The sequence below is a fragment of the Bombina bombina genome, chromosome 1 (genome assembly GCF_027579735.1).
Source record: "Bombina bombina isolate aBomBom1 chromosome 1, aBomBom1.pri, whole genome shotgun sequence".
Classification (NCBI taxonomy): domain Eukaryota; kingdom Metazoa; phylum Chordata; class Amphibia; order Anura; family Bombinatoridae; genus Bombina; species Bombina bombina.
The window spans coordinates 1268315633-1268333960 of NC_069499.1; the positions used below are offsets into that span (position 1 = coordinate 1268315633).

General features: G+C 37.2%; 1 protein-coding gene across 1 annotated transcript in view; it reads right to left on the reverse strand.

Moving 5' to 3' along the window:
* Positions 1-17828, reverse strand: part of ZCCHC14 (zinc finger CCHC-type containing 14) — an 817209-nt gene extending 799381 nt beyond the window's left edge. Inside the window, exons 1-2 of the mRNA XM_053701177.1 lie at positions 17713-17828; positions 15965-17014 (exon numbers count right to left, since the gene is read on the reverse strand). Coding sequence (XP_053557152.1) covers positions 15965-16570 — 606 coding nt within the window. The 5' untranslated portion in view covers positions 16571-17014; positions 17713-17828. The remainder of the gene's footprint in view (positions 1-15964; positions 17015-17712) is intronic.
* Between the last annotated feature and the right edge of the window lie 500 nt (positions 17829-18328).

An 18328-nucleotide genomic window follows, 5' to 3' on the forward strand; every position in this document is an offset into this window, starting at 1 on the left:
TAGGTTTTATGTTTTTATATTATATATCTAAATTTATGAACATTGTGTTTAAATGTACAATTGTAGCAACAACTTTTTACCACGAGATGCCGCCATTATACAGGATGCGGTTCTTTGTATTGAATGTGAGAACATAAAAGACACAAACCTGTGTGTAATTAAACATACATGACTAAGGGCTTATAGTAGGTCCGAAACGTTGTAGCATTTTTTTCTATGAACCCTGTTACAAGAAAATAATGACCCTTTTAAACTTTGGAGGCTGGAATCTTTGCATTGTACATTGGTAAGACTTGGCAATCTGATTCTGTGCTTCAGTACTGCAAGAGTGCTGTTTTCCACTATGTTAAAAATTTCTTCCCAATACCTCGCAGAACCTGAGATATCACAGAGCCGGGAGTTACCCACAGGATTAAAACATATTGTATTCCTGAGGCAAAAAAGAAAGCTATAAGAGCTGAAGTTAAGAAAATACTTGAATTAAGGGTGATAGAGGAATCTCAAAGTAACTGGTCAAGCCCAATCATTCTAGTGCCTTAACCTGATAGTTCTATTAGAGATCTCATTTAATTTTCTGAAATAGTTACAGAACCTACGTTTTATGCATATCCCATGTCCCATGTCAATGAATTAGTAGAGAGACTATCAAAGGCTAGGTTTCTCTCGATGTTGGCCCTGACAAAATGTTATTGGCCGACATAATTAATGGAGCAACCGCATTTGCTACTCCCGATGGCCTATATCAGTAAAGAATCATGCCTTTTGGTCTCCATGGAGCCCCAGCAACCTTTCAAAGGTTAAGAAATCTCTTGATCAAATATCTAGATGACGTGATCATTCATAGCCCAGACTGGGAATCCCATCTGAAATAAAGTGCAGGCGGTGTTGGACACATTTAGAAAGGTGACAGCCAACCCTTCCAAATGTACTATTGGTTTGGCTGAGGATAAATACTTGGGTTATGTGGTTTGAAGAGATTGATAAAGCTATACAGAACCACAAGGGCTGCTACCCTAAAGCAAGGAGGCCGGACACAGTAAGGTGGGACTGCTACCCTCACTGATTTTACTAAAGCAAGGAGGCCAAACAGTAAGCTGGGAAAGCAGGGGGGGCTGAAGAGACTTTTGCCAATCTACGTGCAGTTCTCTGTAGGGAGCCTATCCTCGCTGCTCCTGACTTTAGTAAGGAATTCCTCCTGCAGACAGATGCCTCTGGGGTTGGTTCAGGTGCAGTACTGTCCCAATATGTTGATGATGAGGAACACCCTGTTCTTTATCTGAGTGTTTAGACATTAAGTGGGCTTTGGAAATGCTCCACTATAATTTATTATTCAGGCGATTTACAATTGTCAATTATTAGGCCCCGTTAAAAAGGATGCACACAAACAGGTACAAGAACTCAAAAATCGCCAGGTGGTTCTTGTCCTTGCAACCTTTTATTTTTGTGGTGAGACACATGGAGGGACTTCTTCATGGTAACGCTGATGCTCGGTCTAGGGTGCATGGCCTTACAGCAGTAGCCACTTCACACCTCTGTGTTAAGCCGGTGTGGGGGATGTGTGACAGAGACCTGGACCATGTATACATCAGTCAGAAGTTACAAGGAGCAGTTTAACCTAATTGTTAAGGGGTTAAGATTGTAGGTCAGCCTGCACACCTGTTCCTTGATAAATAGGCCCAGAGCTATATAGGAGCTCTGAGAGAGCAGGGAGGTGTCTCAGTATCAGGTTGCGCTGTGATGGTGTACTTGGAGACCTGTAAAGAAGCTGTCTACATGCAAAGCTACAGGATAGGTGAGAAACTTTGTTTTTGAAAACTACTGTGATTGTCTTAATTTTTTTTCAATTGGAAGCCAAGGTAGATGGACCAGTATTTATATTGATAGAAAATGACTGCTAATCTAATTTAAAAAAAAGTAGGGTTTTTGTATTTTTGGTTGGTGCTGGAAACCGTTCTCATTTAAAGTGGAAGTGTACCCTAATGTTGGAAAGAGACATTTATGTTATTGGAATAAAGTTGTACATAAACTACAGTTGCCCAGCTGTCCTGACCCTGCTTGTGGTGGCCTTACCACACAATAAATAGAAATACACACACACAGAGCTCTGGAAAAAAATTGAGACCACTGCAAAATTATCAGTTTTTCTGGTCTTACTATTTATAGGTATGTGTTAGATTAAAATGAACGTTTTATTAAAAAAAAAAATTACTGACAACAGTTTTCCCCAAATACAAATTATAGTCATTTAAATCATTAATTTGCAGAAAATGACAACTGGTCAAAATAACAAAACGATGCAATGCTTTCAGACATCAAATAATGCAAAGAAAAAAAGTTTATATTAATTTTTAAACAACACAATAGAAATGTTTTATCTCAGCAAAAATTCAAAAATCAATATTTGGTTGAAGAACCCCGATTTTCAATCACAGCTTTCATCCGTCTTGGCATGCTTTCCACAAGTCTTTCACATTGATGTTGGGTGACTTTATGTCCCTTCTGGTTTTAAAATTCAAGCAGCTCAGCTTTGTTTGATGGCTTGTGACCATCCATCTTCCTCTTGATCACATTCTAGAGGTTTCAATGGGGTTCAGGTCTGTAGATTGGGCTGACCATGACAGGGTCTTAATCTGGTGGTCCTCCATCCACACCTTGATTGACCTGGCTGTGTGGCATGGAGCATTGTCCTGCTGGAAAAAAACAATCCTCAGAGTTGGGAAACATTGTCAGAGCAGAAGGAAGCAAGTTTTCTTCCAGAATAACCTATGTGGCTTCATTCATGCGTCCTTCACAAAAGATAAATCTGCACGATTCCAGCCTTGCCTAAGCACCCCCAGATCATCACTGATACTACACCAAATTTCACATTGGTTACAAAACACTGTGGCTTGTAGGACTCCAGGTGTTGGGCAAAAGATGACCTACAGAAACTGATACTTTTGCAGTGGTCTCTTATTTTGTTCCAGAGGGGTGTATATATATATATATATATATATATATATATATATATATATATATATATATATATATATATATATATATATATATATATATATATATATATATATATATATATATATTGTTTAGCCAGATTGCTTTTTATTAATCACATACATAATTACTACATTTTTCAAAAATGCATACATAAAGGGAGTAAAAAAAATATATATATTTTTCCGATAAAAGTAAAAAAAAAAAAAAATCTCATGCAAACAGAGCAGTAAATCTCTACCTCGACACAGAGGCAGCTCCTCCAACATAACCTCCTGCTATCTGAGAAACATTCATGCAGTGCTAAGTTGAAATACGAAGACAGTTAGCCTCATAACTACCAAAGAGGCTGCAACATATTTACAATGCAGATCTATTTAGTAGTCATGGGGTTACAATGTTCACCACAAAACATTTTGTCAGTCGTATGGAATTATGAAGTAGCAGGATGGGGCAGTGTAATCTTTTATCATTTGTAGCAAACCAAAGCACAAATTAATTGCATAATTTAACATAAATGTATTTAATTAAAGGGACACTGTACACTAGATTTTTTTTTGCATAAAATGTTTTGTAGATGATTAATTTATAAAGCCCAACTAGTAGTGTTTTGGTAAAAATGTATAGTTTTGCTTATTTTCTAATTACATTGTACTGATTTTCAGACTCCTAACCAAGACCCACAGTGTCAGACGTACACACGTGTTTACAGACTCCTACTATGTTATCTGTCTTTATATATGCATGGCGGGGGGGGGGGGGGGGGGGTGTCTGCTCTTCTTTCATTCCCTGTTACTTTCAGTGGGTGTCTCAGACTAACCTCATCAACAGTGCTAAATTGTGCGCTTCCAAGTAAATTCTTAAAAGGTTTTATACTGGATATTTATATCAGTATCTGTGTAAATTCTTCTTATAGTAGTGTATTACATGCAGTTATATGAAAATTGGTGTATACTGTCCCTTTAATGATAATTTGTGCAATAAAAATTGTACATCAGTACGTCAGTAAAATCAGCTGGGTGGTGCACTCACCCAAAAAGTCCTGGGGAGAACACAGGGTTAACTGCCTAGGTATTTCATCTAAGCACGGCACCAATGTTTCTCAGATAGTAGACGCGTATGTGGGAGGAGCTCCCTCCATGCTCTGCGTCTTTTCTTTTTTTTTTTTGAGCAGCTAAAAGAAAAAGACAAACTGGGATTTGTAATTTCCCATTGCTATGGAAACTAAAACATGTTGGTACTTTGTTGTAGCAAGCCAGGACTGTTTAGTTAGTGGAATCCGCTGCTGCAGCATCCAAGATTGCCTTGCCTAAAGACCAGGTATGCATAAAATCTGGGGGATTCATTTTAGTAAATGCACTAAGCTCTTCTGGTCAAAGAGGGATTTGACCCTGGGGAGAACTATATATATTTATTCTATTAGGATCATGAAAGTTGTATCAGTTCAGTACATTTAAAATTAGGCCTTACAACTTTGTATAAAATCTAGGAGCCAGCAAAAATGTTTTAAGCACAGGCATATGGGGATTAAAAAGCAAGAAAAACGTTAATCAGTAACATTAAAAGGAGCAGCAAACTTTTTTTCTAAATCAATCATTCCAATGACTGACCATATAATAGTAACAAATAAATCCCTGAATCTTCAATGCCATTGTATACAGCTTTTTTTTAGGCTGACAAATAAGAGTTATCAAGATCCCTTGGCCACCCATTCACCAAGCCATTTTTTTCATTCTGCAGTTATTGTACGATATAGCCAATAAGTCGTACCACATACCCTACCGACTACAAGTAGAACATGCTCCTGTGTCCCTGTTGACAGAAGGTAATAGTGAAGACAGGTTGTGCATATGCTGTTGCACTGCTCAACCCGTCACACCAAATTAATAAAGAGTGGATCTCAAAGGCTCAAGATGTATACAGCTGCCATTTCAGTAAAAAAAACACAACTTTAAATCATGCAGCTCAGAGAACGATTTACTACATATTTTATGAGGAAGCAAACTTAAAAAAAACTTTATCTGCTGTAAATCTCATGCTATATACATCTCTTCATTGCACTGAAACGGTTTAAACTAACCCTTTAAAGTTTTCCTCTCAACTTTAAAGGGACACTGAACCCAAATTTTTTCTTCCGTGATTCAGATAGAGCATGCAATTTTAAACAACTTTCTAATTTACTCCTATTATTACATTTTCTTCAGTCTCCAGGTATCTTTATTTGAAAAGCAAGAAAGTTTAGATGCCGGCCCATTTTTGGTAAACCTGGGTTGTTCTTGCAGATTGGTGGATAAATTCACTCACCAATAAATAGCTGCTGTCCAGGTCCTGAACAAAAAAAAAAATCTGGCTCCTTAGCTTAGATGCCTTCTTTTTCAAATAAAGGATAGCAAGAGAATAAAGAAAAATTGATAATAGGAGTAAATTAGAAAGTTGCTTAAAATTGCATGCTCTATCTGAATCATGAAAGAAAAAATGTGGGTTCAGTGTCCCTTTAACCCCTTAATGACCACAGCACTTTTCCATTTTCTGTCCGTTTGGGACCAAGGCTATTTTTACATTTCTGCGGTGTTTGTGTTTAGCTGTAATTTTCCCCTTACTCATTTACTGTACCCACACATATTATATACCGTTTTTCTCGCCATTAAATGGACTTTCAAAATATACCATTATTTTCCTCATATCTTATAATTTACTATAACATTTTTTTATAAAATATGAGGAAAAAATAGAAAAAAAAACACTTTTTCTAACTTTGACCCCCAAAATCTGTTATACATCTACAACCACCAAACAAAAACCATGCTAAATAGTTTCTAAATTTTGTCCTGAGTTTAGAAATACCCAATGTTTACATGTTCTTTGCTTTTTTTGCAAGTTATAGGGCCATAAATACAAGTAGCACTTTGCTATTTCCAAACCACTTTTTTTCAAAATTAGCGCTAGTTACATTGGGACACTAATATCTTTCAGGAATCCCTGAATATCCCCTGACATGTATATATTTTTTTTTAGAAGACATCCCAAAGTATTGATCTAGGCCCATTTTGGTATATTTCATGCCACCATTTCACCGCCAAATGCGATCAAATAAAAAAAAATGTTCACTTTTTCACAATTTTTTTCACAAACTTTAGGTTTCTCACTGAAATTATTTACAAAAAAACTTATGCAATTATAGCATACATGGTTGTAAATGCTTCTCTGGGATCCCCTTTGTTCATAAATAGCAGACATATATGGCTTTGGTTTTGCTTTTTACTAATTAGAAGGCTGCTAAATGCGACTGCGCACCACACGTGTATTATGCCCAGCAGTGAAGGGGTTAATTAGGGAGCATGTAGGGAGCTTCTAGGGTTAATTTTAGCTTCAGTGTAGTGTAGTAGACAACCCCAAGTATTGATCTAGGCCCATTTTGGTATATTTCATGCCACCATTTCACCGCCAAATGCAATCAAATTAAAAAAAAAACGCTAAATTTTTCACAATTTTAGGTTTCTCACTGATATTATTTACAAACAGCATGTGCAATTATGGCACAAATAGTTGTAAATGCTTCTCTGGTATCCCCTTTGTTCAGAAATAGCAGACATATATGACTTTGGCGTTGCTTTTTGGTAATTAGAAGGCCGCAAAGTGCTGCTGCGCATCACACATGTATTATGGCTAGCAGTCAAGGGGTTAATTAGGTAGTTTGTAGGGAGCTTGCGGGGTTAATTTTAGCTTTAGTGTAGAGATCAGCCTCCCACCTGACACATCAGACCCCCTGATATCTCCCAAACAGCTCCCTTCCCTCCCCCACCCTACAATTGTCCCCGCCATCTTAAGTACTGGCAGAAAGTCTGCCAGTACTAAAATAAAAGTTTTTAAAAAAAAAAAAAAAATGCATCTTTAGCATCTTTCTATTTAATTTGCTTCCTTCTCTTGTTAATCTTTGCTGAAAGGTTTATCTAGGTAAGCTTAGGATCAGCAAAGAACCTAGGTTCTAGCTGCTGATTGGTGGCTGTATATATATACACTGATTGTCATTGGCTCACCCATGTGTTCAACTAGAAAACAGGAATGCATTGCTGCTCCTTCAACAAATGATACCAAGAGAAAGAAGCAAATTTGATTAAAATTGTATGTTCTACCTAAATCATGAAATAAAATTTTTCGGTTTCATGTTCCTTTAACAACCCCTAAGCAAAAGGCAATGAACCATAGACAGAAAGGGCATAAACCTAGCAGCTGAAAGCTTTGTATAGTTTGTACACTAGTCATTTTAAGCCCAAACCTCAACACTCTTCAATGTTACATTAGGACATGCACAGACATACCTCAAGTTCCCTGGTATTCTGTAAGTGGATGGAATAATGGCAAGAAGAAGAACTTAACTCTACACCAATCCCCAGTTAAAGTTTACAGGGCATTTTATCTAGTGCCAGGGTCCATTTTAGATGGATCTCAGGTTAGTCAAGCCATGTTTTAAGTTAGGAGTACGTGAAATATTGACAAACAAAAAATGTACTTTTGCCATCCCTAACTATGGCCTTTCAAAGGGATTTTTAAACAAAGCTACAGTGAAACCTACAGTGCCATTCTGGATAACTGCCATGAATAAATATCTTATTGTTAAATAAGCAAAGATATAAAGAATTCAGAATAAAATCAATCTACAGTTTTTATTGAACTTGGAAGTTAAAGTGAATGTAAACTTTTAAGAATGAGTGCCTGGTTTTTAAAAATACTATTAAAAACAGGGGCACTTTTCATGAAAGTTTACATTTCACCCGTTTTCTTAAAATACTTACTTTTTCTTCTTGAAGCCGCTCCAGCGCTTCACCAGCCAGTCGCAAGCCTCTTCATACGTTAGCAATGATGATGATACCGGCATCCTCCAATCACAGATTGGTGCAATGTCAATTTTCATAAAATGAAAGTGCCACTGTTTTTAATAGTTTTTTTAAAAACCGGCCACTTTCACATGAGAATTGACATTCACTTTAAAGAGGCATGTTACCCAAATTCTGAATCACTTGAAAGTGATACAAAATATCTGCTATAAGCTGACTAGAACATATCACATTAACTCTTCGTATAAAAAATGATCTTTGTATAAAAAATATATTTAACATCCAAATTTCCTCAATAGCCCCATCCAATTGTGAAGGAAATGTAAGCACTTGATCAGGAGAGAAAGAGAGAGATTTTAATGTAAATATTATAAGGGTTAATATTTGTGTAGGCTACTGTAAAATAAATAAACACAAATGTTGAGATTATCTTTTGTTCATCTTTTCAGACATACTTGTAGGAGCCAGTGGTTCCCAGGTTTGTAGAGCCCTGCTCTAGGTTGTATGCCAGTACAGGAGCATCTGTAACCATAACAGCGAAATTGTTTCAAGAGCAGGTCTCCATGGTTATTTGCGCACAAAGCATGGCAAGACTTCATCATTGTTAGTGTTTGATGGTCAATATCATTCAGCAAAACTGAATGATAGGGACACTAACAAGGATGTAACAAAAGTGAAAGCAGAACTCAATATCCGCACTGAAGACACCGTTTCTACAAAAGCAGTATACAGAACACTTTACAAACCCAACACACAAAGAAGAGCTGCAATTGCTAATTCTTTAATCACAGACACCAATGCTAAAATGCAAAGAGGTGGTGTCATGATAATAAAAGCTGGACAACTGAAGACTGGAAACAAGTGCTATAATCCAATGAGTCCTCATTAACATTATTCCCAACAGCAGGTCGGATTTATGAATGAAGAACTCCCAAGGAAGCATACAACTCGGACTGCCTGGTTCCAACTGTCAAACATGGGGGTGGATATGGAATGATTTGGGCAGCCGTATCTCTGTAATAAGCTTGCCCCAGCATTACCATAAATGGCCAAGTTACTGCCAGCAAGTACTTTGGACATTCTAGGTGATCTTATGGTCCAAAAATTTCCAAACAATTATGCCATATTTCAAGATGATAATGCACCCATAAACAAAGCCAGAACAGTTCAGTCTTGGTTTAAGGAACACCAAGATGAACATCATCATCTCCCATGGTCAGCCCAATCACCTTACATAAACACCTAACCCATTTGGGCAGTTTTGGAGTGCAGATGGGGGAAAAGATTCCTTCCTCCAACATCTCTGAAGCAATTGGTATATGCTCTGCTGGACGAATGGTACAGCAAGCCCTTCACATTGCCCCAGAATCTTACTGAACGACCACTGCACACCACTGGGTTAAATGAATAAGCAGTTGCAGAGGGTGGCATAGAAGTTAGCCGCATGTGAACTACTTAGATACTACTGATAACTAGCCAATAGTTTCAATAGTCTGCATATGCCTCCCTCTTCTAGCCCCATTCATAGGAGTAAATGGTACTACAGAGCAATTTCCTGGCCTTGCCATTCATGTTCTTCAGCCTAGGAAGCCTTTGAGATATATCTATCTTTTAAAAAAATAAAAATAAATATATAAATATATATATATATATATATATATATATATATATATATATATATATATATATATATATATATATATATATATATTTTTTTTTTTTTTTCTCACCAAAAGACAGAGACCAACCAGGATTTTGCAAACGTGGAGTCAATATTTATTGACGTTTCGTTCCTCAGAAAATAGTGCGCAAACAAACACATGTGCTTAAATAACTGAACAATCACACAGTAACCTCCCATTTCCTGTCTCAAAAAGGCGCCAAAATTACATCATATCCTCTATGTGACCCAGTGACCCAGGAAGTTCTCATCCATAGTCACTTCTGGTATCGACTTAATTAACCAAATAACCAAAATTACTCACACATTCTTGGTTCTAATGTGTATCAACAAATAATAAAGAAAACATCATCATGTGTAAACCAATAACAGGGTATAACTACCTAAATCTAGTCTCCCCACATTTCTGGTGTTTAACTGCTATGTGTATTGACCGGAAGTGACGTGTATTGACCGGAAGGTTCCGGTGTAAACAGACGTGCATCACTTCAGCTAAAATTCTGTGCATATATTCCCCAATAACACCTATGTCATCGGTTCTAAAACAATTTTCATCTCACCATGGTGTAAATTTGCACCTTCTTGTGATATGAATGAAAATTAAAACATTAGAGGATGGATAGTCACAGACATAATACAAGTCTGACCTTAACATACATAGCCATAGACACTAGTCATAGTTACCAACAATGAGGAGAAATACCCCCCTTGTTTTTTCATTGGATTATCAACACAATACCTTGTCATCTGATTCAACGATACATTTTATACTAAGTAACAGATTTGGCTAATATTTAGCAGGAACACACACAATGCGACCATAGACTGCTCAAGAGGGTGTAGTATATAAAGCACATTGATAGTGCAAGGGTCGTACCAGTAACCACAACACCACCACCAAGGTCTAGGGAGTAACGCGGTGGATCACATGAGTCGAAATGATCCATGTCACCCACTGCAACATACTATACTGTAACTGGGTAGTCATCCCGCCAAAAGGCGGAAAGTCACCCCCACAGTTCCCATCTACAACCTTGCAGGTGCTGAAGTCCTAGCCGGCACATGTGAACACTACCTTGTGTTTATTTCCCGAAACGTCAATACATTTTGACTCCATGTTTGCAAAATCCTGGTTGGTCTCTGTCTTTTGGTGAAGCTATATTTTCTACACAGAACATCCGGGTGGTTGACCGAAGGTGGGCAGATTCATTTAGAGTGGATATATAGATATATATATATATATATATATATATATATATATATATATATATATATATATATATATATATATATATATACTTGATCCGAGAAAAAAAAATGAATATTGTGATTTTGGTCATGAAATATCTCGACTGGGATTTTAATGGCGATTTTTTTAATTTTTTTTTTTAAATAACTGTATCGGCATACATTTCTCAATTTCTTGTGCTAATTTATGCTTTTTATACCAACACGCCCTGTACCTGGGTCTGCATAAGAAAGGTCTACCATGGCACCTCATATCTTATTGCATAACACCTAGTAAGCTCAGTTACCAAGCACCATCTGATCTACTGTACATCCCTCACCTGATTACAAATTAAAAGTTTTAAAATTACTATTTTGAATACAAATTTAACATGTATACATTAAGACTTATTACTGTAATAAGACCCTGTTATCAGTGAGAGCTGTCACACTATTATGCAATGCATGCAGCCCCCTGGCTCACAAGGTATTAAAAAATAGCATGTTTTATAATCAGTTATACATTTGATATATTTTACAATAAGTGTTCTAATTTTAGGCAAATAATGTCCTATCTTGTTTTTAATCCCTGCTTCCAGTCAGTGCCGTTTTTATCTTCTAATTTATTGTTTTAAAATTATTTTTTTCTGTGACTTATTGGTGTCCTCGTAATCATATTCACCCACTTGTTCTCAACACATCCATTCAGTGACACTTCGTACTGTGCTGTACTCACCCAATGCTGTGCCTATGGAGCTCAATGTACTGCAATAGCTGTGAGCAGGATCGATATGCAGCCTCTTCACTGTCCCAATATGTAACATTACTCTCAGACCAAAGTGGTGCTAATTGGTTGCCATCAAGTATTACCTTGCTCTAATTGGATAGCTAGCCTCCATTGTCCTGGCCAGCAGACAATGCTGACTGGCTAAGATTTGACTAACGTCACCTGAATGAAAAACAGCGTGCAAACACAAACACTGATAGGGAACCCTGAGAATCTCAGAGTGGATGTGGCTGTAATGCACAGTTATAGTATTGCAATAGAAGCTTGCCATAGTCCATATAGCCTAATGTAGTAAAGTAAGCACCGGGACTTATGTGTCGAACGGCATCTGTGAACAGGGCAACCGCACTCCACAACCTACATATTTTGAGTGCCCATGAAATACAAGATTTTATTAAATGTACTTCTCATGTTGCGGACTTCTTCATGCAGGCGCTTTTAAATTAAAACATTTGTTAAATGGCAAAATGTAAAAAAACAAATTATATATATATATATATATATATATATATATATATATATATATATATATATATATATATATATATATATATATATATATATATATATATATACATATACACACACACATACACACACACACACTACGGTGCAAAGGCTTTTAGCAGGTGTGATAAAATGCTGTAAAGTAAGAATGCTTTCAAAAATATAATGGTTAATATTTTATTTTTTAGTCAATTAACAAAATGCAAAGTAATCTATATCAAATCAATATTTGGCATGACCAATCTTTGCCTTCAAAACTGCATCAATTCTTCTAGGTACACTTGCACAAAGTCAGTGATTTTGTAGGCATAGATTTAGGTGCATCATTAAACAATTATACCAAACAGGAGCCAATGGTTTTCAATTTAATATGTAGTTTGAAACACAATAATTTATTGAAACAGCAACAGATGCGTAGGAGGAATAAAACTACCTAAGGAAAAGTCAAACAAGGTGGGGTTCCAGAAGAAAGTGTAATGTCATACACCATGGCAAGACTGAGCACAGCAACAAGACACAAGGTAGTTATACTGCATTAGCATATTCTCTCCCTGGCAGAAATTTCAAGGCAGACTGGGTTTTCCAGATATACTGTCCAAGCTCTTCTGAAGAGGTACAAAGAAACCGGTCAAAGAGCCATACCTCTAACATGCAACAACCCCAAGTGACTTAAAGGGTCATGAAACCCAAAAAAAATGTTCTTTCAGGAATTAGGTAGAACATACAATTTTAAACAACTTTCCAGTTTACTTCTATGATCAAATGTGCTTCATTGTCTTGGTATCATTTGTTGAAGGAGCAGCAATGCACTACTGGTTTCTAACTGAACACATGGGTGAGCCAATGACAATCAGTATATATATATGCAGCCACCAATCAGCAGCTAGAACCTAGATTCTTTGCTGCTCCTGAGCTTATACTAGATAAACTTTTCAGCAAAGGATTACAAGAAAAGGAAGCAAATTAAATAATAGAAGTAAATTGGAAAGTTGTTTAAAATTGTATGTTCTACCTAAATAATAAAAGAAAAGGATTGGGTTTCATGTCCCTTTAACTATGCACGAAAACACAGGAACTGTGGTGCAGAACAATGGCAGCAAGTGCAATAGATTGATTCAGTCACAATTTGAAATATTTGGATATAGCAGGACTTGGTCAGTTTGTTTGCTGGCGGAAAGTACACGGAAGCATAGTGGAGGTTTCTTGCAAGTTTGGAGCTGCATTTCTGCAAATGGAGTTGGGGGGATTTGGTCTCCTTAAAGGGATATGAAACCCAAAAACTTCCTTTCATGATTCATATAGAGCATGCAATTTTGAAGAAAAAAAAAAACTTTCTAATTTACTTCTATTATCAATTTTTCTTTGTTCTCTTGGTATCTTTTGTTAAAAACAGGGACGTATGCATAGGAGCCTGCCCATTTCTGGAGCACTATTTGGCAGCAGTTTTGCAAGAATTTTAACTATTTGCAAAAGCACTAGATGGCAGAGCTATTTCCTGGCATATAGTGCTCCAGATGCCTAACTGGGTATCTATTCAACACACAATATAATGAGAACAAAGCATCCCTTTAATGTTGAGAAGTACAGGCATAATTAATCATCATGAAATACCAGAGAGGCATCTGGTTGACCCTAAATGTAGTCTGCAGGATGAGAACACCCCAAACATGCAGCCAACGGCATTAAGAATTAGCTTCAGCATAAAGAACAAGTAGTTCTGGAAGTGATGGTATGGCCCCCACAGAGCCCTGATCTCAACATTATGGCTGGGATTACATGAAGAGATAGAAGCAACCGAGGATGCTTAAATCCAGAGAAGAACTGTGATGAGTTCTACAATAAGTGTGGAACAACCTACCTGCCGAGCTACTTAAAGGGACACTAAACACAATTTTTTTATTTCATGATTCAGATAGAGCATGCAATTTTTAGAAACTTTCTAATTTACTCCTATTATTTTTTCTGCGTTCTCTTGCTATCTTTATTTAAAAAGCAGGAATGTGATGCATAGGAGCCGGCCCTACGTGGGTTATGCTTGCTTATTGGTGATTAAATGTAAGCCTCCAATAAGCAAGCGCTATCCATGGTGCTGAACCTAAAAAAAAAAATGGTCTGGCTGTTAAGATTTACATTGCTGCTTTTAAAATAAAGATAACAAGAGAACAAAGAAAAATTGATAATAGGAGTAAATTAGAAAGTTGCTTAAAATGTCATGCTCTATCTGAATCATGAAAGAAAAAAATTGGGTTCAGTGTCCCTTTAAACTGTGTGCAAGTATACCTGGAAGAATTGATGCGGTTTTGAAGGACCCCCAAGACTTACACCGTTGGAAGGTTTAGGCGATTATCTTTCCAACGGTTGGTCTTGGGGGTCTGTAGCTGCTTAGATGCCTGAGATACAGGCTTCTAAAGCAGCATGCCCCCTGCTCCTATACTTAACAGTTAAGTATAAATAAAGTTGCGAGGTGACGTCATCACGTCATTGCGCGTGACGTCACAATGCATAACGTGAAGCCCCGGCGATGCCTGTCACTATGCAGGCCCGATCGCCGGGGTAGGAGCCCCCAGATCTCCCTCAAGGTGGGAGAGTGCTAGCAACGGCTCTGAGCCGTCGTTAGCACCAGATTGGGAAACTCTACGACGGCTCAGATCCATCATTAGCACTCAAGGAGTTAAAGCATTCTTACTTACCGCAATTTTAACCTGCCTAAAACAATTCTGTCTATACTCGATTTCCATGTATTCACAAATATACAGATTATAGTTCAGTCATGCCTAAATCTTACAGGCATTGTTTATGTGCCTATTTTACAGTGATAGCCAGATCTTTTTAGAATTCAAGATATCTTAAATATCTACATTTTAAACTAACATGATTTCATTATAACCTATAGTTCTACATTTGGGGAATACTGCTTACAACCTACTACACATGCAATCTGATCTGACAAAACACCTTATGAATTCTGACTGGTCACTAGATGATCATTTAAGTAGACTTGTGAGCAGTCAGTTTGCTTTTTCCATTGACCAGTGTCCCTTGAGTTTTACTGGTTACTTGAAAATATAAATATTCTATTAACCAGAGTGCTCGATTTAACACCGAAATATACCTTAATAGGACACTGAACCCAATTTTTTTCTTTCCCGATTCAGATAGAGCATGCAATTTTAAGCAACTTTCTAATTTACTCCTATTATCAAGTTGTCTTCATTCTCTTGCTATCTTTATTTGAAAAAGGCATCTAAGCTTTTTTTTTTTTGGTTCAGACTGCGGACAGCAGTTTTTTATTGGTGGATGAATTTATCCACCAATCAGCAAGAACAACCCAGGTTGTTCACCAAAAATGGGCCGGCATCTAAACTTGCATTCTTGCATTTCAAATAAAGATACAGAGAGAATGAAGAAAATGTGATAATAAGAGTAAATTAGAAAGTTGCTTAAAATTGCATGCTCTACCTGAATCACGAAAGAAAAAATTTGGGTTCAGTGTCCCTTTAATACTACATATTTACACAACTTCTTGAATCATTTAAAATTAGGTAGGTATCATGGCTTTTTATTGCTATTTTTAATCAATACGCATTGAGGTTTGTATTACATCGGTTATGTTTTTGCGCAGAGTTTGGTTACTTAGCAACCAATTTTGAGGCCTTTAAAAATGGCTTGTGTTCATTTATCTAATGGCTGAGGAAAGGGTAAGTGGATTAAACAAATGTTTCACATCTGATACAAAAAGTATAGTAAAACCAGCTTCACAAATAAATTAAGCCTTTTAATGATTAAGTGGAAATGCTAGAATTTCCACTTAATTTTTCCTAAATACATTATTCAATGCCTTTATTATCAAGGATCTCAGCCAATGTATAAGAAATATTACTGAAAGTTAAATTTAATACATAATTAACACTTTTCTAGCATTATGCCTTTCTTTACCTTGGGGCAGCTAGCAGATACTTTACTGCTGCTGACAGTTGTAGTGGCTGCTGGAACACTGGTAGTAATTGTGTGGATACCTCCAGTAGTGCTTTGGTGGCTGGTGGTGTCGACCATGCCTTGGATATGAGCAAGTTCTTTCCTCAATACCTGCTTCTGGTGGAAGCTAAATGCTGGGTGGTTGGTGGCCATTGTGAAAAGCAAGAGAAACTCATCTCCAGTTCTTCCATCATTGAGTTGCAGTCCATAGTTGTTAATTATGGAATCAATGTGAGTAAGAGTCCGGCAAAGGACACCTGCAGCCTCACGGTTGTCTGATCCCAGCAAGGCCAAGGAAACCAATAATTTGCTCCGGACAACCTCATCTGTTAAATTAGTGAGGCTTCCAAGATCTGCAGGATTATTTGCCTTGATTTCAGAGTCCCGTAGTGAGTGGTAGTCTTTATGAGCCAGATCTTCAAGGCAGGACCCAAGAAAACGTAATTCCAATGGGATACAAAGATCCAGAAGGCCACACAAAAATTCAATCCTCTGGGAGGAAGTCAACTCTGAGAACCAGCGGTAAACACTATCCCTCTGCAGGGGACAGCGCTGTTTCTCCACCATGGTGTATTGGAAAAATAGTAAATTCCTCTGCCTTTGTCACCCTCAAAACAAGAAAGGGATCAACAAAATCCCAATCCCCTGAAATGTAGCGGTTGCTACCTCCTTCCAGAAGACCTCCCTCTACTCACATCAGGCTATGTTTCTTGTGGAGACTAATTTTGAGACTACATAAGGGAATTTTCTCACAAAATCCCTGGAATGTTGAAAGTTCGGTGAAGACCAATCTGGTTGCTGCATTTTCCACAAAACATGGGACCCATCATCAGCACTTCTCCATTTGCATGCTAATAAACATGAAAACTAACTAGATTATTCCACAAAGTCTCTAGCCAAAAGATGCACAGGACAGGCGAAATTCAAGTGGAGAAAGTCTGAAAAACAGGCTGTGGAGGTAGTCTCACACTTGTAATGGAAGGCTGTTCCTTCCTTTGTATCCAATCTCACCTACATGGCACAAAAAAAAACATATTAAACAAGATTAATAACAATATTATATGCATTGCTTAGTATGAACATATTTGTATTATGAGTGTGAAAAATATAACATGTAAACTAAAAGAGATGCACATGTGTGCGCAACTGCCATAATGCAGACTAGAAAGTAATACAATAATGTAAACAAGTGTTATGAACATCAGGCTTTCAATTTTCCTTAGTAATTTTATATATATATATATATATATATATATATATATATATATATATATATATATATATAATGCATTGAACAGTGACTTTTTATCTTGGTCTGCTAAACATTTTACCGTCCCTGTATATGTGTGTATGTATGTATGTATGTATGTATGTATATATTAAACATGCCAGGTAAAATGTTTAACATATTTTACAATGACTATGACACATAAATATAATATTTTATCTAAAATGTATACGGACGTGTTTTAAACATGATGTCACTATGTAAGCACTAAGGGCATATCAACATAAAACCAACGTTTACATGCAACTGTCAATATCGTGTACTGACACTGTCGGATCCCATGCCTCTGTGAACTTTCCCCTCAAAAGTGTCAAAACAATGCAGGAAACAACAAACCCCGAGAGTAACCAAAGGGATACCCAGGACACCGAGGCACGCCCGAATGGCCTGGAAGGTCCCTTAATCGGATACGGCAACTTACCGTATCCTCGTTTCTTAGTTGTCGTGGCAATTTAATTCCGTTAATCGCATTAATTTGTATATTGACTTAAACCGTTAAAAGTAAACGGCTCACGGCCTCCAGGCAGACAAGACGCCCCACCCACTACCTTCTACACCGACGTCCGTGATTGGTTCACATCTGAGTTCGCTCCACCTCCATGATTAGATGTAGTTATGTGTATGGTTCAGTAAGCCTGCCAGTCATTTCTTTATAGTATCCAAGAAAGAAGGGAAAAGGCTGTGCCGTGGATAGTCAAGAGGAGCTGTCAATCATTGTGGTGGGAAGCCACGCTAGCGGTATAGGTTTTCCATGTAGGTCATTTGGGATTTTAATTGGCTGGACTGACTGCCATTCACGAAGTGTGTGTTTGTGTCCGAGGGTCTATGTTTTTTAGGATGGTTGAAACCATTTTACCCAAGATGAAAGGGGACTTCATTCGGTAGCTATGAAGAATAAGGCTACCTAAATATGTATGTATAGTACGAGATTTAACATAAACTTATTTCAGAAGCGAACTCTAATAGTTAAATTGTTTGTCCTTGGTACTTTTAACATAAACTGTACTTCCATTCTGTTACATATGGCTATTCCATGT